Source organism: Procambarus clarkii, chromosome 70, assembly GCF_040958095.1.
Source record: "Procambarus clarkii isolate CNS0578487 chromosome 70, FALCON_Pclarkii_2.0, whole genome shotgun sequence".
In the NCBI taxonomy this organism is placed as follows: domain Eukaryota; kingdom Metazoa; phylum Arthropoda; class Malacostraca; order Decapoda; family Cambaridae; genus Procambarus; species Procambarus clarkii.
Genome location: NC_091219.1, coordinates 19,299,875 through 19,327,401, shown reverse-complemented (window position 1 = coordinate 19,327,401; position 27,527 = coordinate 19,299,875). Strand labels below are relative to the sequence as shown.

The window sequence follows — 27,527 nt, the reverse complement described above, 5'->3', positions numbered from 1 at the left end:
GCAGGGGTCGGTACTTGGACCAATACTGTTTCTTATATATGTAAATGATCTTCCAGATGGTATAGAATCATTCCTCTCATTGTTTGCTAATGATGCAAAAATTATGAGGAGGATTAAGACGGAGGAAGACAGTATGAGACTACAAGACGACATAGACACCCTGCATGAATGGTCCAACATGTGGCTACTAAAGTTCAACCCGAAAAATGTAAGGTAATGAAACTAGGCAGTGGAAACAGGAGGCCAGACACAGGATACAGAATGGGAGATGAAGTACTTCATGAAACGGATAGAGAGAAAGATTCCCTACCCTTCACCACCTTCCCTACCCTTCACCACCTTCTCTACTCTTCACCACCTTCCCTACCCTTCACCACCTTCCCTACCCTTCACAACCTTGCCTTCCCTTCACCACCTTCCCTACTCATCACTAACTTCCCTACCCTTCACCACCTTCCCTACTCTTCACCACCTTCCCTACCCTTCACCACCTTCCCTTCCCTTCACAACCTTGCCTTCCCTACCCTTCACAACCTTGCCTTCCCTTCACCACCTTCCCTACTCATCACTAACTTCCCTACTCTTCCCCACCTTGCCTGTCCTCCACCACCTTGCCTACCCTTCACCACCTTCCCTACCCTTCACCACCTTCCCTACCCTTCACCACCTTCCCTACCCTTCATCACCTTGCCTGCCCTTCACCACCTTGCCTACCCTTCATTACCTTCCCTATCTTTCACCACCTTCCCGACCTTTCACTACCTTCCCAACCCTTCACCACCTAGCCTGCCCTTCACCACCTTCCCTACCCTTCACCACCTTGCCTGTCCTCCACCACCTTGCCTACCCTTCACCACCTTCCCTACCCTTCACTATCTTCCCTACCCTGCACCACCTTGCCTAACCTTTACCACCTTCCCTACCCTTCACCACCTTCCCTAACCTTCACCACCATGCCTACCCTTCACCACCTTCCCTACCCTTCACCACCTTGCCTACCCTTCACCACCTTCCCTACCCTTCACCACCTTCCCTACCCTTCACCACCTTCCCTACCCTTCACCACCTTCCCTACCCTTCACCACCTTCCCTACCCTTCACCACCTTCCCTACCCTTCACCACCTTCCCTACCCTTCACCATCTTCCCTAACCTTCACCACCTTCCCTACCCTTCACCACCTGCCCTACCCTTCACCACCTTCCCTACCCTTCACCATCTTCCCTAACCTTCACCACCTTCCCTACCCTTCACCACCTTGCCTACTCTTCACCATCTTCCCTACTCTTCACCACCTTCCCTACCCTTCACCACCTTCCCTACCCTTCACCACCTTCCCTACCCTTCACCATCTTCCCTACCCTTCACCACCTTCCCTACCCTTCACCACCTTCCCTACCCTTCACCACCTTGCCTACCCTTCACCACCTTCCCTACCCTTCACCACCTTGCCTACCCTTCACCACCTTCCCAACCTTTCACCACCTTGCCTACCCTTCACCATCTTCCCTACCCTTCACCACCTTGCCTACCCTTCACCACCTGCCCTACCCTTCACCACCTTCCCTACCCTTCACCACCATGTCTAACCTTCACCACCTTGCCTACCCTTCACCACCTTCCCTATCCTTCACCACCTTGCCTACCCTTCACCACCTTCCCTACCCTTCACCACCATCCCTACCCTTCACCACCTACCCTTCACCACCTTCCCTACCCTTCACCACCATGTCTAACCTTCACCACCTTGCCTACCCTTCACCACCTTCCCTACCCTTCACCACCTTCCCTACCCTTCACCACCTTCCCTACCCTTCACCATCTTCCCTACCCTTCACCACCTTCCCTACCCTTCACCACCATCCCTACCCTTCACCACCTACCCTTCACCACCTTCCCTACCCTTCACCACTCTCCGTCTCTGTAACCATCTTCACTAAACACTTTGCCAGTAAAGGAACAGCGTCAGAGAAACTAACGTTCAGTAATTAACGTAGACAATAAGGTACCGGGTGAGCCTTAGTGAAGACGGAGTTAAGACATATTTAGTGAGGTTGGAATGTAGTGTAATTTGTCATATGATGGAAAGATGGGAGCACATGACTCGATCCCCACGCACTTATGACCCAGACCAGTCACCCTGCATAGTTTGGGCAGACTAGACTCAAGCGCCTGGGCCCCAGCCTTAAACAGACAAACATTCTCTTGTATAGAGAACAATTAATAAAGCCACACTAACCCGGATGTGATCGGGTGAATATAATGTTTAACTCTGGGAGTTGACTATATTTCTCTGGTGTGTGATATTGCCATTAGCTAAGTCGACGGTCTTGTATGGTAACTGTTTTATTAAGTCATGGTGGAGAGACTTGAGAAGAGTGTAGTGCAGCGGCTGGTGAAGGAGAAGGTGACAGTTTTGGGAAGTGGTGCGTATGGCACTGTTAACTTAGTGAGGTGGCGCGGCAAGTTGGCGGCCCTTAAAGTGGCAAACTCCTATAGTGTTGGTAAGGAGTTGAGGCAGGAGGGTGAGGTCCTTACCCAGCTGAAGGGCGCAGGAGGCGCTCCCCTTCTCTATGGTGTGGCCACCGACCCTCCAGCTCTTCTAATGTCATATAAGGGTAAGAAAGCCCTTTATGACGTTTTCACAAGTAACGAACACAACTTACTGCAACTTGGACTGCAAGTCGGGCACAAGTTACAGGAGGTCCATAACTTGGGTTACGTCCACAACGACCTCAAGAGCAACAATATTATGGTAGAAGGACCACCTCGCTCTCCGACAGTTAGTATAATAGACTTTGGGTTGACGTGCCCGGACGGAACCTCCCTGGGCTTCATTATTGACCCGGACACCTTCCCATACTATGCCCCGGAGGTGTGTGAAGGAAAGAACAGTACCTTTGCCTCGGACGTCTTCTCTTATGGTCGTCTTCTGCAGACCCTGGTGAGAGTAACACACACCCACAACCCGTCACTACACCTGCTGCTCCAGCAAGCCACACACCCACACCAAACCCGCCGCCCAACTTTACACAATCTACTCCAACATTTACGGGGACACGTTGACACTGAGAGTCCCAGTAAGAAGCGGAAAAGGGACCTCAGCCACGACACCCCCACCAAGACCGGACACTCCAAGAGGTGTAAAAGGGTCGTTCTGAGACATAACACCTCCTCCAACATGGGCCAGACTAAGGGACGGAAAAGGGCCCCCAACCACGACACCCCCGCCAACATGGGCCAGACAAAGAGACGGAAAAGGGCCCCCAACCACGACACCCCCGCCAACACAGGCTACACTAAGGGACGGAAAAGGGGCACCAACCACGACACCCCCGCCAACATGGGCCAGACTAAGAGACGGAAAAGGGGCCACAACCACAACACCCCCGACAACACAGGCTACACCAAGGGACGGAAAAGGGGCACCAACCACAACACCCCCGACAACACAGGCTACACCAAGGGACAGAAAAGGGGCACCAACCACGACACCCCCGCCAACACAGGCTACACTAAGGGACGGAAAAGGGGCCACAACCCCGACACCCCCGCCAACACAGGCGGGGGTGTCGCCAAGGGACGGAAAGGGGCGCCAGACAGGTCCGTCCGGGCACCTCTTCCCAGGTTGGCTCCGCCCTTCCCGCCTCATTATTGTCCCTTACGGCATCGTTTCCTTCCGTTTGTCCTCTTGCTTTACCTTCCTGTGGCGCTGTGATTAACGCCTTGGGCTGCACGGTAGAGCCACGGTCTCGCTTCATGCAGGTCGCCGTTCAATCCCCGACCGTCCAAGTGGTTGAGGCACCATTCCTTCCCTTCGGCCTATCCTAAATCCTTATCCTGACCCCTTCCAAGTATTATATGGTCGTAAGGGCTAGGCGCTTTCTCCTGATAGTTCCTTTTCCTTTTCTTTTCTTTTGTGTGTGTGTGTGTGTGTAAGGAGAGGGGGAGGGTGGGGGGGGGGGGGTGTGAGGGAGAGGAGGGGGGGAGGGGGGGGGAGTGGTGAGGTTATCTCCCTCTCTTCCCTTCAGGTTATCTTGACCCCATCACCCCATCGCCAGATCACTGAGTTACAGCCCCGCTCCTGTGCCAGGTAAGTCCACTACGGGCTCACCATAGCCCGTGCTACTTGCCCCGCTCCTGTGCCAGGTAAGTCCACTACGGGCTCACCATAGCCCGTGCTACTTGCAACTTGTTCCGAGTAGCTGAATCTATAACAACAACAACCCATCACCATGAAGGACCCCATCACCTTCACCCCCATCACCACCATATACCTACCTATAGGAAGGTGATGGGGGAGGGGAGGTATGGTGAGGGAGGGTAGGTATGGTGAGGGAGGGTAGGAATGGTGAGGGAGAGTAGGTATGGTGAGGGAGGGGAGGTATGGTGAGGGAGGGTAGGTATGGTGAGGGAGGGAGGTGAGGGAGGGTAGGAATGGTGAGGGAGAGTAGGTATGGTGAGGGAGGGTAGGAATGGTGAGGAAGAGTAGGTATGGTGAGGGAGGGTAGGAATGGTGAGGAAGAGTAGGTATGGTGAGGGAGGGTAGGAATGATGAGGGAGGGTAGGTATGGTGAGGGAGGGTAGGAATGGTGAGGAAGAGTAGGTATGGTGAGGGAGGGTAGGAATGATGAGGGAGGGTAGGTATGGTGAGGGAGGGTAGGAATGGTGAGGGAGAGTAGGTATGGTGAGGGAGGGTAGGAATGGTGAGGAAGAGTAGGTATGGTGAGTGAGGGTAGGAATGGTGAGGGAGGGTAGGTATGGTGAGGGAGGGTAGGTATGGTGAGGGAGGGTAGGTATGGTGAGGGAGGGTAGGTATGGTGAGGGAGGGGAGGTATGGTGAGGGAGGGTAGGAATGGTGAGGAAGAGTAGGTATGGTGAGGGAGGGTAGGTATGGTGAGGGAAGGGAAGTATGGTGAGGGAGGGGAAGTATGGTGAGGGAAGGGAAGTCACTCACCATGACTCATCCCCCTCATTCATGACTCATCCCACTCACCATGACTCATCCCACTCACCATGACTCATCCTACTCACCATGACTCATCCCACTCACCATGACTCATCCCACTCACCATGACTCATCCTACTCACCATGACTCATTCCACTCACCATGACTCATCCCACTCACCATGACTCATCCCACTCACCATGACTCATCCCCCTCACTCACCATGACCCATCCCCCTCACTCACCATGACTCATCCCCCTCACTCACCATGACTCATCCCCCTCACTCACCATGACTCATCCCCCTCACTCAACATGATTCATCACCCTCACTCACCATAACCCATCCCCCTCATTCAACATGACTCATCCCCCTCACTCACCATGACTCATCCCCCTCACTCAACATGACTCATCCCCCTCACTCACCATGACTCATCCCCGTCACTCAACATGACTCATCCCCCTCACTCAACATGACTCATCCCCCTCACTCACCATGACTCATCCCCCTCACTCAACATGACTCATCCCCCTCACTCAACATGACTCATCCCCCTCACTCACCATGACTCATCCCCCTCACTCACCATGACTCATCCCCCTCACTCACCATGACTCATCCCCGTCACTCAACATGACTCATCCCCCTCACTCACCATGACTCATCCCCCTCACTCACCATGACTCATCCCCCCTCACTCACCATGAATCATCCCCCTCACACTCATGAATCATCCCCCTCACTCATGACTCATCCCCCTCACTCACCCAAATACCGTATAAGTGGGTAAAAGTGCTGGGGCCCCCAGCTGATTTCCGCGTGCCGAGCGGTACGATAACCTGCTAAGGTATGTGGTTGCCGGGAAGGCACTATTTCTAAAGCGCAGCGCTGCCAGCTCCACGATAGTCTCAGCAAACATCTACTAGTTCAGCAAAGAGTTCTAGTTTATACATTTAGTTTATACATTTAGTTTATACATTTAGTTTATACATTTAGAGTTCCCTAAATATATATTATTGTTATTAGTGAGAAAATCCGTATAGGAGCCGTGAAAAGATTCGAACCTATGATTCATAGGTTCGAATCTTCATCCCAATTTCTCTCTGTATTGTTATTATTATTATTATTATTATTATTATTATAGATATTTTAGGACCTTATTTACATCATTATTTGGATTGAAGATGAAAAATATAAATTTTTTGTCAAAAATAATTGTTTTTTTGTGAAATTTGTATATTATATATAAAGGGGAAGTAAGCGGCGATTCTCCTTAATATGGAAGAAGAAATAATAAATTAGTCATATAAGGACTGTTTCCCTCGCAGTCCAAAACGTTTCAGCTTTTTAAGAGGAAACTACAGAATGTGAACTGGGCCGTGAAGGTCATTGGTCAGTTATACGCAACTACAACCAATCACAGCTAATGACAACCTTAGAGCAATCACAGCCACATTGTTTGATGAAGATTAAGCAACCCACAGAGGTGGCACGGACATGAATAGCCCTTAAGTGGAGGCTGTTTGAAGCCCCAGCAAATCACAACCATGTTGTTATAGATTCAGCTACTTGGAACAAGTTCCAAGTAGCATGGGCTATGGTGAGCCCCCGTAGCTTGCGGGGCAAGTAGCACGGGCTATGGTGAGCCCGTAGTGGACATACCTGGCATAGGAGCGGGGCAAGTAGCACGGGCTATGGTGAGCCCGTAGTGGACTTACCTGGCACAGGAGCGGGACAAGTAGCACGGGCTATGGTGAGCCCGTAGTGGACTTACCTGGCACAGGAGTGGGGCAAGTAGCACGGGCTATGGTGAGCCCGTAGTGGACTTACCTGGCACAGGAGCAGGACAAGTAGCACGGGCTATGGTGAGCCCGTAGTGGACTTACTTGGCACAGGAGTGGGGCAAGTAGCACGGGCTATGGTGAGCCCGTAGTGGACTTACCTGGCACAGGAGCAGGACAAGTAGCACGGGCTATAGTGAGCCCGTAGTGGACTTACCTGGCACAGGAGTGGGGCAAGTAGCACGGGCTATGGTGAGCCCGTAGTGGACATACCTGGCACAGGAGCGGGGCTGAACCACCACCAGTCACAACAAGGGTTATATATGCACGGAGCCGTGTACCTCATTTCTCGGTGAGTATACTCACTGGGTATTTACTGAAGTCTTAGAGTATATCCAGGACTTAAGTATACTTGATAGTTGCTCAATATGCTGTTGTGGTGGCCTTAATAACCCTCTAGAGCGGTTGATAGGCCTTCAACCCAACACTAACTAAACTGACTTACGGGCTCACCATAGACCGTGCTACTTGGAACTTTTTGTTCCCGGTAGCGAATCTTAAACAACAACAACAACTAAACTGAGGAGCAATCGGTAGGAGGAGTGATGAGAGGGATTCGAACCCTCGAGAGCGCAGTATTGTGTGAAAATCCTGTTCCGACTTCAGTAGAGGCCTCAGGACACCCTCATAAGTTAAGTAGCACTCCAGGTTGCAATCCTTATACCACGTCGCGGTCTAGTCGCTAGAAGTGTGTGCCTGGGGAACATCCACCGCATGGGTTCGATCCCACATCACGGCTCTCGGGGAGATTGATGCAATCCCGTTAGTGTGACTGCTCTCCGTGGACTAACTAAGCTCAAACACGTGTCTAACCTTAACTTAAGAACCCTTGTCTTCAATGTTACCTGGCAACGTCTTCCATAAATAGATAACTCTATTTCCAAACCAGTATTTACCCAGGTCTTTTATCACTCTAAACTTAGACAATGTGTATGAACTGTGTCGCGTTCTGGTGTGTTGGTATATTTAGCGTCTTATTTATATTATTTCCCTCCCCCCTACAGCTCACACTCCAGGTGTGTACGCGACACTCCAGGTGTGTATGCTGCACCCCAGGTGTGTACGCTACACTCCAGGTGTGTACGCTGCACTCCAGGTGTGTATGCTGCACTCCAGGTGTGTACGCGACACTTCAGGTGTGTACGCTGCACTCCAGGTGTGTACGCGACACCCCAGGTGTGTAGGCGACACTCCAGGTGTGTACGCTGCACTCCAGGTGTGTACGCTGCACTCCAGGTGTGTACGCGACACTTCAGGTGTGTACGCTGCACTCCAGGTGTGTACGCTGCACTCCAGGTGTGTACGCGACACTTCAGGTGTGTACGCTGCACTCCAGGTGTGTACGCGACACTCCAGGTGTGTACGCTGCACTCCAGGTGTGTACGCTGCACTCCAGGTGTGTACGCTGCACTCCAGGTGTGTACGCTGCACTCCAGGTGTGTACGCTGCACTCCAGGTGTGTACGCTGCACTCCAGGTGTGTACGCTGCACTCCAGGTGTGTACGCTGCACTCCAGGTGTGTACGCTGCACTCCAGGTGTGTACGCGACACCCCAGGTGTGTACGCGACACCCCAGGTGTGTAGGCGACACTCCAGGTGTGTACGCGACACTCCAGGTGTGTACGCTGCACTCCAGGTGTGTACGCGACACTCCAGGTGTGTACGCTGCACTCCAGGTGTGTACGCTGCACTCCAGGTGTGTACGCTGCACTCCAGGTGTGTACGCGACACTTCAGGTGTGTACGCGACACTCCAGGTGTGTACGCTGCACTCCAGGTGTGTACGCTGCACTCCAGGTGTGTACGCGGCACTTCAGGTGTGTACGCTGCACTCCAGGTGTGTACGCGACACTCCAGGTGTGTACGCTGCACTCCAGGTGTGTACGCTGCACTCCAGGTGTGTACGCGACACTTCAGGTGTGTACGCGACACTCCAGGTGTGTACGCTGCACTCCAGGTGTGTACGCTGCACTCCAGGTGTGTACGCTGCACTCCAGGTGTGTACGCTGCACTCCAGATGTGTACGCAACACTCCAGGTGTGTACGCAACACTCCAGGTGTGTACGCTACACTCCAGGTGTGTACGCTGCACCCCAGGTGTGTACGCTGCACTCCAGGTGTGTACGCTGCACTCCAGGTGTGTACGCTGCACTCCAGGTGTGTTCGCGACACTCCAGGTGTGTACGCGACACTCCAGGTGTGTACGCTGCACTCCAGGTGTGTACGCTGCACTCCAGGTGTGTACACTACACCCCAGGTGTGTACACTACACCCCAGGTGTGTACACTACACCCCAGGTGTGTACACTTTAATAACTGGTCCTCTGAACTGTTCTATGTCTGCACATCTGTCATAAAAAGATTTCCTTGCAAACGTGTCATATTTGCAACGCAATTTGTCCCAATTTGTCAATAAGAGTTGGTACAATATTTGCAATATTTGTCACGTGGCAGTTGGTACCCGTTGGCTGTGAATTATTTGCAATCTCTTCGTCAGGACAAAATTCCCCATATGACTGGACTCCCTTCCTTAAGGCTAATTGGTCAATAATTGGCAATGCATGTCTTACTCTTTATGTCTTAAATTATTGATTCTTGCGTGCAAGGAGATATAAAGTTGGTTTCCAGTACCAGGGAAGATATCGTCCATCCTTTGGATAACATCATTCGTCACAAAACGAAAGATGCTCATCCACAACACTCCGTGATTCACAACCTTCCCGCAATGAGGGGTGACTTGTGTGTTCCAACTTCACAACTGTACCATTGCCCTACTGTATCGTAGCCCCTCTGTAGCATTGCCTCACTGTACCACTGTCACCTTGTATCATTGTCTAGCTATTTTTCGTATCCCTGTTCATTGTCATTTATAAATTGTCATGTCAAGGCAAGGCGTTATGTTGACCAGACCACACACTAGAAATTGAAGGGACGACGACGTTTCGGTCCGTCCTGGACCATTCTCAAGTCGATGGTCCAGGACGGACCGAAACGTCGTCGTCCCTTCAATTTCTAGTGTGTGGTCTGGTCAACATATTTCAGCCACGTTATTGTGACTCATCGCCTGCAAAAGGCGTTATGTGGTTGTAAATTCTGCCTGAGCCGGACAGTAGTGTCATGACCACTCTGGCAGCGACACCACGACAAAGATTGCAATTTATAACATGTTTGGTTCGTGTTGAAGACCAGGGGATTATAGTAAGCCTTTTGGTAAGATGACCTGCTGTCTTGCCCTGCCTGGTGGTCTTATCATATTGTTTTTGTTTGCTGTTTAATGATCTTGTTGTTTGTTGGTTTTATTCGCTGAGCTTGTTTAATGGCCTTATGATGCTGAGTGGTGATCTTGTTTGCTGGGTAATTTTTTTGAGTGGTGACGTTATTTTGATTCATAGTTAGCCTGTTTGTTGACTTTGTTTGCAGCATTGTCTGGTGATGGTGATTAGTGCCTAATGACTTTCTAACTCATCTTGCTTATAATCTTGTATTTTCTACCTGATGACTTTGTTTACTGCCTTGGGACCTTACTTTACCTTGTTTCGCCTAGTAAACTTTACAGCCTAGTATCTTTATAGCCTTGTTTGCTATATTTTGTTCGGTGACCTTGTTGGATGAGTTTTGGTGAGCACCGTAACTTGGGGGAGCTAAGTTTGGTGACCTTACTTAGTGACCTTGCTTAGTTTCGTGAGGTGGCACTATGACCTTGCTCGCAGGCCGCGTGCAATGATGCCATAAAGAGGAGGAGGGGGCGTGGGGATGGGAGGGGGTGGGGGGGTGGGGGGTGTGAGAGGTGGAAGGGGAAGAGATGGAGGGTGAGGAAGGAAGGAATGAAAGAAGGAAGGAAGGCAGTGGGTTTAGTGGGGAGAAAGAGTAATATATAATATATATATATATATATATATATATATATATATATATATATATATATATATATATATATATATATATATATATATATATATATTATATATTACTACACTCCAGATGTGTACGCGACACCCCAGGTGTGTATGCTGCACTGCATATATATATATATATATATATATATATATATATTCGTATATTTTGGTAGCAATCTTTCTTGTAAACATATGTTGTTAAATATGACCGAAAGGGTAAGATTAATAATTCTAACACGAATCTTCTCAATATTTCTTACGTTTTTCTTCACTGTCGAGGGTAATTGAAAAAATTAACTCTCCAAAATTCATTCTTTATTTTTGGTTTGACGCCTGAACGCGTTTCGTAATGTTTATTACATTTTCAAAGACTAGTTTACAAATAAAATACATCATACTTATACTCGTTTTGGGTGAGGTGATATTGTACAAAAGTTTTGGGTGAGGTGATATTGTACAAAAGTTTTGGGTGAGGTGACGGAGCTATGCCAGAACACAAATCAATGGGTATAAATTGGGTATGAAAACTTTAGGAATGGAAATAACTGCAGAAGGCCTATTGGCCCATACTTCCTCTTACTGCTTTTATGTTGGTTTGGAGGTTTGAAGTGGGTAGAATATAGTTGTACATTAATTGGCTGTTGATTGCTGGTGTTGACATTTTGATGTGCAGTGCCTCGCTGATGTCGAGTCTCCTGCTATCGCTGTATTTATCGATGCTTGTTAAGATTGCTTGTGTTGCTTGTTAAGACTTCTCTGGTGATGGTCTGGTTGTGAGAAGAGATTATATGTTCCTTGATGGAGCCCTGTTGTTTATGCATCGTTAATCGCCTAGAAAGAGACGTTGTTGTCTTGCCTATATACTGAGTTCTTTGGGGCTTACAGTCCCCAAGCGGGCATGTGAAGGCATAGACGACGTTGGTTTCCTTCAGGGCGTTCTGTGTGGTGTCTGGGGAGTTTATCATGAGTAAGTTGGCCGTTTTTTAGTTTTGTAGTAAATTGTCAATTGTATTTTCTGATTTTTGTCTTTAGGGATAACTTTCCTGACAATAATATCATTCAGCACACTTTCTTCCGTTTCATGAGCCGTCGAAATCAAGTTCCTGTAAAACAGTCTAATAGGAGGTACAAGTGTTGTGTTAGTTGACTCTTCAGAGGTTGCATGGCATTTCACCTTTCTTTTTATGATGTCTTCAACATAACCGCTAGAGACGCCATTGTTGACTAGGACCTGCCTTAACCTACAGAGTTCTTCATCGACTTGCTTCCATCCTGAGCTGTGGCTGAGAGCACGGTCGACGTAAGCATTGACAACACTCCTCTTGTACCTGTCTGGGCAGTTACTATTGGCATTTAGGCACATTCCTATGTTTGTTTCCTTAGTGTAGACTGCAGTGTGGAAGCCTCCGTTCCTTTCCGTGACTGTTACATCTAGAAAGGGCAGCTTCCCATCATTTTCCATCTCGTAAGTGAAACTCAACACAGAATTCTGCTCAAATGCCTTCTTCAGCTCCTGCAGATGTCTGACATCAGGTACCTGTGTAAAAATGTCGTCAACATACCTGCAGTATATGGCAGGTTTCAAGTCTATGTCAACTAAGACCTTCTGCTCGATGGTACCCATGTAGAAGTTCGCAAACAGGACACCTAGGGGAGAACCCATGGCGACCCCATCTACTTGCTTATACATGTGCCCATCTGGGCTCAAGAAGGGTGCCTCTTTAGTACAGTCTTGGAGTAGTTTCCTTATCTTCTTAAGGCAGTTAAGGAACATGAATCATGTTTTACCTCTTTTTGTTGATATTGTTGTCAATCTTGTTATGTTGTGCATTAAAGAATGTAAATTTACTTGTAATAATGAGTATTATTTACAGACTTTTGGAATGGCAATGGGGGAATCCTTTATCGCCATTGCTTTCAAACTTATACATGTTATTCTTCGAAAAGAAATTTGTTTCAAAAATTACTTCTGGAATCATTCCATGGTTTAGATATGTTGATATTTTGTGTATATGGCCTTCACATGTAAACACAGACGAATTTGTAGCTAAACTTAATGATCAAGTCACCTCTATAAAATTTACTATGGTTATCTTGAGGTTATCTTGAGATGATTTCGGGGCTTTTTAGTGTCCCCGCGGCCCGGTCCTCGACCAGGCCTCCACCCCCAGGAAGCAGCCCGTGACAGCTGACTAACACCCAGGTACCTATTTTACTGCTAGGTAACAGGGGCATAGGGTGAAAGAAACTCTGCCCATTGTTTCTCGCCGGCGCCTGGGATCGAACCCAAGACCACAGGATCACAAGTCCCGCGTGCTGTCCGCTCGGCCGACCGGCTCCCTTCTGACTGATGGTGACTGAAATTGATAAATGTTTGCCATTCCTAGATGTACTTCTTCATAGCGAAGACTTTTTACTAAAGTTTAGTGTCTACAGAAAATCTTCGAATAATTTATCTTATGTTTATTATTTCTCAGGGCAGAGATACAATGTGAAAAAATCAATTTTTTCCTCTATGTATCTAAGAGCTCTTCGGATTGTTAGTCCAGAATTCTTAGATGAAGAGTTTAAGAATATTGATTCTCTTGCTCTCAAGCTTTGTTATCCCCTGAGTTTTTTTTAATTTTACGGAAGCAAAGCACGTCGTACATATTATAATAATATATGCAGTGAAAATATTCGCCCAAAGAATGTGTTATGTTTACTATATATTTCTGGGTTTGAAAATATGGTCAAGGCCTTGAAACGTTTTGATATACATGTATTGTTTAGTTACGGAAATACTGTTGGTAAAGTATTATTTAGAAACAGCCCTCGTAGTGATAATTGCGTCATTTATAAAATACCTTGTAAAGACTATAATAGGTTCTATGTTGGGCAAACATCTAAAGATTTGAAATGTAGAATTTTGCAACATAAATACTCTGTAAGACATGGCCAACTGTCTAATGCTTTGTTAGTTCATTTGTCAGAAAATTCTCACCAAATTGATTGAGAGATGGCTTCTTCAATAACGAATTGTAAAAACCACTTTCAATAGGAACATAATTGAATCTGCTTTAATACAGATTACAAAAGAATGTAATTTGAACATTAACGGTGGTTTATATAACTTGCTGAACCCATCTTTCAGTTTGTCCAGTCCATCTGATTTTTAAGTCAACAAATTTATTAATTTCTTCAAAGTACGTTTGAGAATAATCAGCAAACATTGATCTATGCAGTCGATCATAAGCATTTCAAATTCCTCTCACAGAATAAAAGACATAAAAACAGTAGTTGGTACTAGGTTATGCTGTCAAATAATAAATAGTAAGATATCAAGTGTTACCAAGACACTAATAGTAATGATATCAATTGTTACCAAGACACTAATAGTAATGATATCAATTGTTACCAAGACACTAATAGTAATGATATCAAGTGTTACCAAGACACTAATAGTAATGATATCAATTGTTACCAAGACACTAATAGTAATGATATCAATTGTTACCAAGACACTAATAGTAATGATATCAATTGTTACCAAGACACTAATTGTTACTAACACTAATTATTGGAACTAACTAATTTAGTTCCAATCATTCCGTCGACTGCATCACCAGCAGTCTTCCAGCAGCGACTCAGACGATCAGTACCAATCAGGATGTTGTCCACCCACTGGGTAACACCACCCATCACACGCCCCTGGGGGGAAAATACTGGACAAAAACACGGGGAAAAAAGTATATTGCATTTTCCTGGCTGGAGGCCGCCCCCCCCCCTCCCCCAAGACCCACCCACCAGTAACGTCTAATTACAGGGATCTGTGAACTAATTGCTCTTGTAGACAATGTTTAGGGCGCGTGTAAGGTAGTGTAATCAGAGGAGAAGAACACGCGTATCGGCACGCAAGCACGCTGCAGGGGCCTGGTGGCAAGCACGCCGCAGGGGCCTGGTGGCAAGCACGCCGCAGGGGCCTGGTGGCAAGCACGCCGCAGGGGCCTGGTGGCAAGCACGCCACAGGGGCCTGGTGGCAACCACGCCGCAGGGGCCTGAGTAGTGGGAAGTGCGACGTAGAGCGGCAATTTTGTTTTTTTCGACTGCCGCTCTACGTCGCAGGGTTATTTTCAACTTTTAGACCGGCAATTTTGTTTTTTTCGACTGCCGCTCTACGTCGCAGGGTTATTTTCAACTTTTAGACCGGCAATTTTGTTTTTTTTCGACTGCCGCTCTACGTCGCAGGGCTATTTTCAACTTTTAGACCGGCAATTTTGTTTTTTTTCGACTGCCGCTCTACGTCGCAGGGCTATTTTCAACTTTTAGACCGGCAATTTTGTTTTTTTCGACTGCCGCTCTACGTCGCAAGGTTATTTTCAACTTTAGACCGGCCGTTTTGGTTTTTTTCCGGGGCCTGTCTACGCACCCCTAGTTTCACGAACTTGAAGTACGACATAGACCGTGCGTTTTTTTGTTTTTCAGGAGCCGGTCTACGCACCCTGGGTTTTCTACAAGTCGCTCTATGGCCCCTGTCATTTTCGCTCAAGGGGATTAAACGGCCGCCTCCAGTCATCCCCAAATTTCGTTGGCTCAGTGACCCTGCACAGACATTGCTAATGGTCAATGACGTCACCAGCTAGCCGCTCAGCGTTCCTGCACAGGCACGTTCAAGGGGATTAAAAAGCCGGTCTATGAGTCATGTGTTTTGCGATACAACAGTAACCTTGAAACCTAATATAAAATACCATCATCCCTAGTCTATTTTTAATTTCATATTTACTTCCAACCATCGCCTATTACATTTATCAAAGAGGATCATGTATGTGAGGGAAGAACATAACTTCAGCACTGCAAGAAGTTATGTGTGTATTTTCAAGTTCGTCCCCTGCTGCCTGTATTTACCCAGGTCTTTTTCTAGAAATATAAATATTTTTCGAGTTCTTCCCCTGTTACCTATATTCACCCAGGTCTTTTTCCTAAATATATAACTTATCCAATTCATTCCTGTTCTGTTTCATGTTGATACGTATAATGGGTCATTAATATTCCCCTTTACTATGACCATTCAGTCACACGTCTATCATGTCACCCCTATTTCTTCTTCATCATCGTCGTTCTAGAGAAGCACTGCAAGAAGTTATGTATGTATTTTCAAGTTCGTCCCCTGTTACCTATATTTACCCAGGTCTTTTTCCTAAATATAAAACTTATTCAATTCATGCCTATTCTGTTTCATGTTGATACGTATAATAGGTTATTAATATTCCCCTTTACTATGACCATTCAGTCGCACCTCTATCATGTCACCCCTATTTCTTCTTCGTCATCTTCATTCTAGAGAATGTAATTTGAGCTTTGACAATCTTTCTTGAAGGATCGTTTTATTATGCATAGGGCAAAAAATAAAATGAAAAAACTGCTATCATTCATTTATATGAAAAAACAGAGCCCTGGGCATTGGCGATTTCAATGCGTTTTCAGTAGTAACCAATATTGTCCTTAACCTCACAAACGTCTCACATTCCCTCAAAACATACCTCCCACACCTTGCTATGGCATATAACAAATAAAAAAATCTCATTCAGTAAAAGCAAGCCTCTCATATTTTAAAATAAGGCCTTCTGCGGCGCAAGGCGCGCTAAATGCGGATCCCAGGAGGTTCACACATAAGTGTGAACTCTTAATCTGGCTTAATACCTCACCTATACTCTGTGCTTCATCAAAGTTGTTATTCAGCTACAATAGCTCGTATTTTGGCTCATTGCTTATATTTTCTGTTATTCATAAACCCGATCAAACCTTCCTAACCTAACCTATCCTAACTTATTATATATAACAAACAAATACATCCTACAGAACAGTTATTGTTGTTGTTTAGTGACATCGTGAAAAGCGACCTCAGGTATAGGGATAATGTATTGATGGTCATTAGCATATAGGTGTGAAGGTATTACAGTACCTTACTGGTCAACTATGTATGACGTCACCAGACAACCAATGCGACCTTTGGCGTCCTACTGGCATGAGTATTTGATGATATTATTAAAAAATGACTAGACTATCCATCCCCACCTAACCTAATCAGAGGTATAAGAATATACATTTTAGTCATCCACAACTGTAATCATTATTCAGTGATAAGTTCAAAAGTATAACAGAATGCCAAATGTCATACTGCAATTTAAGCAGAATCGTACATCTGGCAGCATAGCAGGTGAGCTGAACATAAGAATAAAGGTGACTGCAGAGGTCCTATTGGCCCATACGAGGCAGCTCCTATATATTTCCACCCAATCTCATTCATGTCCACCCTTTGCTTAAAACAACCAAGGGATCCCACTTAATGTATTAGTTTACAATAATAGTTTTAATAAATAGCTCTTATTCTAGTTTTATACACAACAGCAATTATGAAAACCCTATATCTAGATATTCTACTATAATCCACAAGTAGTTACCACACATCTGGCAGTACAGCGGATTAGTAGCTGTGTTCATAGGCTAGTCAACTGTCCTCACATCCATCAAATAGATATCCAAATGTCGCACCTCAATTCATCCATCTAGCAACTCAGCTGGATGTTAGCCACTATATTCATAGGCTAATCATTTCTACACCTCAAAAAATCCTAGTCTTGCTGCGCAAATCAGCTAACTTGTTTCTAAACCAACATTCGCAAATACAATCATGCATACCTACACATACTTCAAAACCTATGCATTCATAGAGAATAGCCTAGTTTTTGCCACCATTTCTCAATTAATCAGATGTAATTTATGCCATACACACAGAAAATATAGCATTTACACACCAAATATGCCATTTATGCACAAAATATATTATTTACACTCAAAATATACCATCACATAAAAAAATATGAGATTTTCATACAAAATATGTCAGTTGCAAACAAAAATATACCATTTACACAATATTGCATGTACACTCAGAGTATGACATTTACACAAAGTACGGTATTTTGCACAAATATATCAAAATGCTTATGCATTTAGACAATAAAAAATGCACTTTAACTAAAATTACACAATTTCACAAACGTAATTTTCACAAAATACCCACACATTGTCTCATAAACCAAAATACACTTACACCATAAAGATCTATTTTATCAAATTACAGAGCTTACACAAAATACACAATTTTCACACACAAATACAGTTTCACCAGTTACACTTCAACATATTAAAAACACAACTTGCATAAATGCACTATTATCACAAAAATTATTACACAGTTTGTGTAATTATTTTACATCTTTGCACAATTAATACAAGAAAACTTGCTATATAATTACTCAGCTTGCACAATGACAATCAATACCCAAAGGTATAAATAAACAATCCGTCCATATGCAATTACACAACATGCGCAATTAATACACAACTTATACAATATTACACATCTTTCATAATTATTACACACAACTTGCACAAATGCATATCTAGCACAAATACGTGCAATACATAACTACCCCAAATATGAAAATACACAACTAGCAAAAATACACGATTTACACAAATACAATTGCGACATTTACACAACTTGCTCAAAAATATAATCAATACACAACTTACCAAAATATGAACAATACATAACTAGCACATATTCATTAAATCCACAACTATGCAATTTCCGCAAATAAACATACAAAAACATATACAATTAATACATACAACTTGCACAAAACAATACACAATTTATAGAAATATAATCAATACATAATTTCAATAATCATACAACATATGCAAAATACATAATCTGCACAATTAATACACAAGTATATTAATTGTGCTATATATGTACAAACACAACCAACTGGGTCAAACAATACACAATTTGCATGATATTTTCTGGGTATATTTAGGACATTAATTATAATATGCTGAGTTTAACCAACTCCCCAAAGTCAGAATTTCACATATAAAAATGTTTCTTATAACTTCCAATGAGCTCAATATATAACACATTCTTTTCCATTAAGATATCAACATTATTAGTGCTAAACTATTCATCTAACGTATGTCCACTGTTTTTATGTCTTATTAATACCTTCCTTGTTACATTCTCTCCAATCAGACCACCATATTTATGTATTTATTCAAACCATCTAACAGACTTATTTGTTCTAGTCTTAGTTATGTTAGGGTAGGTGGGGTTAGGTAGAGTTAGTATTTTCTATGATAATTTTAGACAAATTTGCTATATCTTATCAAAATGCATCCTGTTAAAACTTAAATTCATCTAAATCTATCAAAAATATACTTATACTACGCAAATTTGACTAAATTCTACCTAGCTAAACTTACTAAATATGAGCATCCCATATCCTCACATACAAGCCTATGTCCATACATTATATGAGTCTGCCATATAGCACGAACCCCAAATAGGAAAATTTACGCTATTTCATAAACATACTAGTTCATTACCCTAAGATATTATATATGTCCTTCCCTACACGACCTCACCAAACCTGACCTAGCATATCCAACCCTGGATTTGGTTAAAGTTGGCAAAATGTATGCTATGCCACCTAAATTTCACCAAATTTAAGGCAATTTCCACCAAATATACCCAAATGTTGTGTATCATAGCATCGCCAAAGCCCATTTTCTCCTATTCCATACTACCCTACACAACCTCACCCAACCTGACCTAGCATATCCAAACCTGGATGTGGTTAAAGTCGGCGAAATTCATGCTATGCCACCTAAATTTGACCAAATATACCCAATGTTTCATATCACAGCACTGCCAAAGCCCATTTTTACCTACATTTTCTCCTATTCCATCCTACCCTATGCAACCTTACCTAACCTATCCTACCATATCAAAACAAAGATTTGGTTAAAGTCTGCGAAATTTAAGCTATCCCACCAAAATTCTATCTAATTTAAGGCAATTCCCACCAAATATATCCAAAATGTTCTGTATCACAGCACTGCCAAAGCCCATTTTTACCTACATTTTCTCCTATTCCATCCTACCCTACGCAACCTTACCTAACCTATCCTAGCATATCCAAACCTAGATTTGGTTAAAGTCGGCGAAATTTAAGCTATCCCATCTAAATTCTATCTAATTTAAGGCAATTCCCACCAAATATATCCAAATGTTCTGTATCACAGCACTGCCAAAGCCCATTTTTACCTACATTTTCTCCTATTCCATCCTACCCTACGCAACCGTACCTAACCTATCCTAGCATATCCAAACCTAGATTTGGTTAAAGTAGGCGAAATTTAAGTTATCCCATATAAATTTGACCTAATTTAAGACAATTCCCGCCAAATATACCCAAAAATGTTTTGGAACATAGCACGGCCAAAGCTCATTTTAGCTGAGTTTTCACCTATTCCAACCTGCCCTAGACAACCCTACCCAGCCTCTCCTGGCATATCCAAAGTCAGATTTGATTATAGTTGGCGAAATTTATGCCTTTCCAACCTAAATTTTACCTAATTTAAGACAATTTCTACCCAATATACCCAAAATGTTTTGTTACATAGCTCAGCAAAAGACCATTTTAGCCGAGTTTTCACATATTCCAACCTACCCTACATAGCCTTACCTATCCCTGACCTAGCAGATTTGATTAAAGTTGGAGAAATTTAACCTATCGCCATGAAATTGGAGACAATTTCCACCAAATATGCCTAAATGTTGTGTATCATAGCACAGCCAAAACCCATTTTACCCACATTTTCACCCATTCCATCTAAACCTGGACCTAGCCTCTGATACTCAGAGAAGTGATGTTTTGGATATGAACCTAAATGCCCGTGCCTAACCTGCAAGAGTCTTGGAGCTTTGTTGAATATTTCTTCGAAAACTGAAGTTTTGGATATGAACCTATCCGCACTGTGCCTAACCTGCTAGGATCTTTGTTGAACATTGTAACCATATTCATAGAAAAGTGATGTTTTGGATATGGACCTAACAGCCCCTCTCCTTTAAAACTTGGAACTGTGTTCAATATTGTAGATATAGTGTTGGGTGTGTATTTTGTTTTTACACATCAACCCATCCGTCCTGGACCTAACCTCCCTTCATCTAACTTCAAATTTATCGTAAATATGGAAGGACGTGTTGTTTGTGCATCAACCCAATCGTCCTTGACCTAACCTCCATTTATCAAACTTCAAATTTATCATAAATATGGGAGGACCGTGTTATTTGTGCATCAACCCATCCTGGGCCTAACCTCCCTTTATCTAACTTCAAATTTATTGTATTTATGGGAAGAAGGTGTTGTTTATGCATCAACCCAACCGCCCTGGACCTAACCTCTGATACACGAATCTTGGTTTAACATTGCATCATACTCGTAGCATATTTTTTTTTCACATAATTCAACCATCCTCAACCTAACCTCTATTACCTGGGGGAGGGAGGTTAATGGAAAATATGATAATAATGGGAATTTTCTCTACATCAGTTCAACCTAACCATCCTTAACCTAACCTTAGTTAGAAAGGGATATAACTCACCAAAACTGTTTAATTACCATTTACCTTATTTTCCTTATCCTAACCCATAACCAGAGGGTTTAGACCCCCCTTTACCTCGAAATTAGAGTACAGGGTTAAATTAGGGAATGTTAGGTTTATGTGTGAAAATATATTCCTACCTTAAATATATAGTATAATTTCGAGGTAAAGGGGGGTCTAAACCCTCTGGTTATGGGTTAGGATAAGGAAAATAAGGTAAATGGTAATTAAACAGTTTTGGTGAGTTATATCCCTTTCTAACTAAGGTTAGGTTAAGGATGGTTAGGTTGAACTGATGTAGAGAAAATTCCCATTATTATCATATTTTCCATTAACCTCCCTCCCCCAGGTAATAGAGGTTAGGTTGAGGATGGTTGAATTATGTGAAAAAAAAATATGCTACGAGTATGATGCAATGTTAAACCAAGATTCGTGTATCAGAGGTTAGGTCCAGGGCGGTTGGGTTGATGCATAAACAACACCTTCTTCCCATAAATACAATAAATTTGAAGTTAGATAAAGGGAGGTTAGGCCCAGGATGGGTTGATGCACAAATAACACGGTCCTCCCATATTTATGATAAATTTGAAGTTTGATAAATGGAGGTTAGGTCAAGGACGATTGGGTTGATGCACAAACAACACGTCCTTCCATATTTACGATAAATTTGAAGTTAGATGAAGGGAGGTTAGGTCCAGGACGGATGGGTTGATGTGTAAAAACAAAATACACACCCAACACTATATCTACAATATTGAACACAGTTCCAAGTTTTAAAGGAGAGGGGCTGTTAGGTCCATATCCAAAACATCACTTTTCTATGAATATGGTTACAATGTTCAACAAAGATCCTAGCAGGTTAGGCACAGTGCGGATAGGTTCATATCCAAAACTTCAGTTTTCGAAGAAATATTCAACAAAGCTCCAAGACTCTTGCAGGTTAGGCACGGGCATTTAGGTTCATATCCAAAACATCACTTCTCTGAGTATCAGAGGCTAGGTCCAGGTTTAGATGGAATGGGTGAAAATGTGGGTAAAATGGGTTTTGGCTGTGCTATGATACACAACATTTAGGCATATTTGGTGGAAATTGTCTCCAATTTCATGGCGATAGGTTAAATTTCTCCAACTTTAATCAAATCTGCTAGGTCAGGGATAGGTAAGGCTATGTAGGGTAGGTTGGAATATGTGAAAACTCGGCTAAAATGGTCTTTTGCTGAGCTATGTAACAAAACATTTTGGGTATATTGGGTAGAAATTGTCTTAAATTAGGTAAAATTTAGGTTGGAAAGGCATAAATTTCGCCAACTATAATCAAATCTGACTTTGGATATGCCAGGAGAGGCTGGGTAGGGTTGTCTAGGGCAGGTTGGAATAGGTGAAAACTCAGCTAAAATGAGCTTTGGCCGTGCTATGTTCCAAAACATTTTTGGGTATATTTGGCGGGAATTGTCTTAAATTAGGTCAAATTTATATGGGATAACTTAAATTTCGCCTACTTTAACCAAATCTAGGTTTGGATATGCTAGGATAGGTTAGGTACGGTTGCGTAGGGTAGGATGGAATAGGAGAAAATGTAGGTAAAAATGGGCTTTGGCAGTGCTGTGATACAGAACATTTGGATATATTTGGTGGGAATTGCCTTAAATTAGATAGAATTTAGATGGGATAGCTTAAATTTCGCCGACTTTAACCAAATCTAGGTTTGGATATGCTAGGATAGGTTAGGTAAGGTTGCGTAGGGTAGGATGGAATAGGAGAAAATGTAGGTAAAAATGGGCTTTGGCAGTGCTGTGATACAGAACATTTTGGATATATTTGGTGGGAATTGCCTTAAATTAGATAGAATTTTGGTGGGATAGCTTAAATTTCGCAGACTTTAACCAAATCTTTGTTTTGATATGGTAGGATAGGTTAGGTAAGGTTGCATAGGGTAGGATGGAATAGGAGAAAATGTAGGTAAAAATGGGCTTTGGCAGTGCTGTGATATGAAACATTGGGTATATTTGGTCAAATTTAGGTGGCATAGCATGAATTTCGCCGACTTTAACCACATCCAGGTTTGGATATGCTAGGTCAGGTTGGGTGAGGTTGTGTAGGGTAGTATGGAATAGGAGAAAATGGGCTTTGGCGATGCTATGATACACAACATTTGGGTATATTTGGTGGAAATTGCCTTAAATTTGGTGAAATTTAGGTGGCATAGCATACATTTTGCCAACTTTAACCAAATCCAGGGTTGGATATGCTAGGTCAGGTTTGGTGAGGTCGTGTAGGGAAGGACATATATAATATCTTAGGGTAATGAACTAGTATGTTTATGAAATAGCGTAAATTTTCCTATTTGGGGTTCGTGCTATATGGCAGACTCATATAATGTATGGACATAGGCTTGTATGTGAGGATATGGGATGCTCATATTTAGTAAGTTTAGCTAGGTAGAATTTAGTCAAATTTGCGTAGTATAAGTATATTTTTGATAGATTTAGATGAATTTAAGTTTTAACAGGATGCATTTTGATAAGATATAGCAAATTTGTCTAAAATTATCATAGAAAATACTAACTCTACCTAACCCCACCTACCCTAACATAACTAAGACTAGAACAAATAAGTCTGTTAGATGGTTTGAATAAATACATAAATATGGTGGTCTGATTGGAGAGAATGTAACAAGGAAGGTATTAATAAGACATAAAAACAGTGGACATACGTTAGATGAATAGTTTAGCACTAATAATGTTGATATCTTAATGGAAAAGAATGTGTTATATATTGAGCTCATTGGAAGTTATAAGAAACATTTTTATATGTGAAATTCTGACTTTGGGGAGTTGGTTAAACTCAGCATATTATAATTAATGTCCTAAATATACCCAGAAAATATCATGCAAATTGTGTATTGTTTGACCCAGTTGGTTGTGTTTGTACATATATAGCACAATTAATATACTTGTGTATTAATTGTGCAGATTATGTATTTTGCATATGTTGTATGATTATTGAAATTATGTATTGATTATATTTCTATAAATTGTGTATTGTTTTGTGCAAGTTGTATGTATTAATTGTATATGTTTTTGTATGTTTATTTGCGGAAATTGCATAGTTGTGGATTTAATGAATATGTGCTAGTTATGTATTGTTCATATTTTGGTAAGTTGTGTATTGATTATATTTTTGAGCAAGTTGTGTAAATGTCGCAATTGTATTTGTGTAAATCGTGTATTTTTGCTAGTTGTGTATTTTCATATTTGGGGTAGTTATGTATTGCACGTATTTGTGCTAGATATGCATTTGTGCAAGTTGTGTGTAATAATTATGAAAGATGTGTAATATTGTATAAGTTGTGTATTAATTGCGCATGTTGTGTAATTGCATATGGACGGATTGTTTATTTATACCTTTGGGTATTGATTGTCATTGTGCAAGCTGAGTAATTATATAGCAAGTTTTCTTGTATTAATTGTGCAAAGATGTAAAATAATTACACAAACTGTGTAATAATTTTTGTGATAATAGTGCATTTATGCAAGTTGTGTTTTTAATATGTTGAAGTGTAACTGGTGAAACTGTATTTGTGTGTGAAAATTGTGTATTTTGTGTAAGCTCTGTAATTTGATAAAATAGATCTTTATGGTGTAAGTGTATTTTGGTTTATGAGACAATGTGTGGGTATTTTGTGAAAATTACGTTTGTGAAATTGTGTAATTTTAGTTAAAGTGCATTTTTTATTGTCTAAATGCATAAGCATTTTGATATATTTGTGCAAAATACCGTACTTTGTGTAAATGTCATACTCTGAGTGTACATGCAATATTGTGTAAATGGTATATTTTTGTTTGCAACTGACATATTTTGTATGAAAATCTCATATTTTTTTATGTGATGGTATATTTTGAGTGTAAATAATATATTTTGTGCATAAATGGCATATTTGGTGTGTAAATGCTATATTTTCTGTGTGTATGGCATAAATTACATCTGATTAATTGAGAAATGGTGGCAAAAACTAGGCTATTCTCTATGAATGCATAGGTTTTGAAGTATGTGTAGGTATGCATGATTGTATTTGCGAATGTTGGTTTAGAAACAAGTTAGCTGATTTGCGCAGCAAGACTAGGATTTTTTGAGGTGTAGAAATGATTAGCCTATGAATATAGTGGCTAACATCCAGCTGAGTTGCTAGATGGATGAATTGAGGTGCGACATTTGGATATCTATTTGATGGATGTGAGGACAGTTGACTAGCCTATGAACACAGCTACTAATCCGCTGTACTGCCAGATGTGTGGTAACTACTTGTGGATTATAGTAGAATATCTAGATATAGGGTTTTCATAATTGCTGTTGTGTATAAAACTAGAATAAGAGCTATTTATTAAAACTATTATTGTAAACTAATACATTAAGTGGGATCCCTTGGTTGTTTTAAGCAAAGGGTGGACATGAATGAGATTGGGTGGAAATATATAGGAGCTGCCTCGTATGGGCCAATAGGACCTCTGCAGTCACCTTTATTCTTATGTTCAGCTCACCTGCTATGCTGCCAGATGTACGATTCTGCTTAAATTGCAGTATGACATTTGGCATTCTGTTATACTTTTGAACTTATCACTGAATAATGATTACAGTTGTGGATGACTAAAATGTATATTCTTATACCTCTGATTAGGTTAGGTGGGGATGGATAGTCTAGTCATTTTTTAATAATATCATCAAATACTCATGCCAGTAGGACGCCAAAGGTCGCATTGGTTGTCTGGTGACGTCATACATAGTTGACCAGTAAGGTACTGTAATACCTTCACACCTATATGCTAATGACCATCAATACATTATCCCTATACCTGAGGTCGCTTTTCACGATGTCACTAAACAACAACAATAACTGTTCTGTAGGATGTATTTGTTTGTTATATATAATAAGTTAGGATAGGTTAGGTTAGGAAGGTTTGATCGGGTTTATGAATAACAGAAAATATAAGCAATGAGCCAAAATACGAGCTATTGTAGCTGAATAACAACTTTGATGAAGCACAGAGTATAGGTGAGGTATTAAGCCAGATTAAGAGTTCACACTTATGTGTGAACCTCCTGGGATCCGCATTTAGCGCGCCTTGCGCCGCAGAAGGCCTTATTTTAAAATATGAGAGGCTTGCTTTTACTGAATGAGATTTTTTTATTTGTTATATGCCATAGCAAGGTGTGGGAGGTATGTTTTGAGGGAATGTGAGACGTTTGTGAGGTTAAGGACAATATTGGTTACTACTGAAAACGCATTGAAATCGCCAATGCCCAGGGCTCTGTTTTTTCATATAAATGAATGATAGCAGTTTTTTCATTTTATTTTTTGCCCTATGCATAATAAAACGATCCTTCAAGAAAGATTGTCAAAGCTCAAATTACATTCTCTAGAATGAAGATGACGAAGAAGAAATAGGGGTGACATGATAGAGGTGCGACTGAATGGTCATAGTAAAGGGGAATATTAATAACCTATTATACGTATCAACATGAAACAGAATAGGCATGAATTGAATAAGTTTTATATTTAGGAAAAAGACCTGGGTAAATATAGGTAACAGGGGACGAACTTGAAAATACATACATAACTTCTTGCAGTGCTTCTCTAGAACGACGATGATGAAGAAGAAATAGGGGTGACATGATAGACGTGTGACTGAATGGTCATAGTAAAGGGGAATATTAATGACCCATTATACGTATCAACATGAAACAGAACAGGAATGAATTGGATAAGTTATATATTTAGGAAAAAGACCTGGGTGAATATAGGTAACAGGGGAAGAACTCGAAAAATATTTATATTTTTAGAAAAAGACCTGGGTAAATACAGGCAGCAGGGGACGAACTTGAAAATACACACATAACTTCTTGCAGTGCTGAAGTTATGTTCTTCCCTCACATACATGATCCTCTTTGATAAATGTAATAGGCGATGGTTGGAAGTAAATATGAAATTAAAAATAGACTAGGGATGATGGTATTTTATATTAGGTTTCAAGGTTACTGTTGTATCGCAAAACACATGACTCATAGACCGGCTTTTTAATCCCCTTGAACGTGCCTGTGCAGGAACGCTGAGCGGCTAGCTGGTGACGTCATTGACCATTAGCAATGTCTGTGCAGGGTCACTGAGCCAACGAAATTTGGGGATGACTGGAGGCGGCCGTTTAATCCCCTTGAGCGAAAATGACAGGGGCCATAGAGCGACTTGTAGAAAACCCAGGGTGCGTAGACCGGCTCCTGAAAAACAAAAAAACGCACGGTCTATGTCGTACTTCAAGTTCGTGAAACTAGGGGTGCGTAGACAGGCCCCGGA

The 27,527-nt window shown here is 42.3% G+C and overlaps 1 protein-coding gene across 1 annotated transcript in view; it reads left to right on the top strand.

The window, feature by feature from the left end:
* LOC138356175 (tyrosine-protein kinase Fyn-like) overlaps positions 1–3,912 on the top strand; it is a 9,165-nt gene extending 5,253 nt beyond the window's left edge. The window contains exon 2 of the mRNA XM_069311910.1: positions 2,414–3,912. Within this exon, the coding sequence (XP_069168011.1) occupies positions 2,414–3,717 (1,304 nt within the window). The 3' untranslated portion in view covers positions 3,718–3,912. The remainder of the gene's footprint in view (positions 1–2,413) is intronic.
* Positions 3,913–27,527: the final 23,615 nt, after the last annotated feature.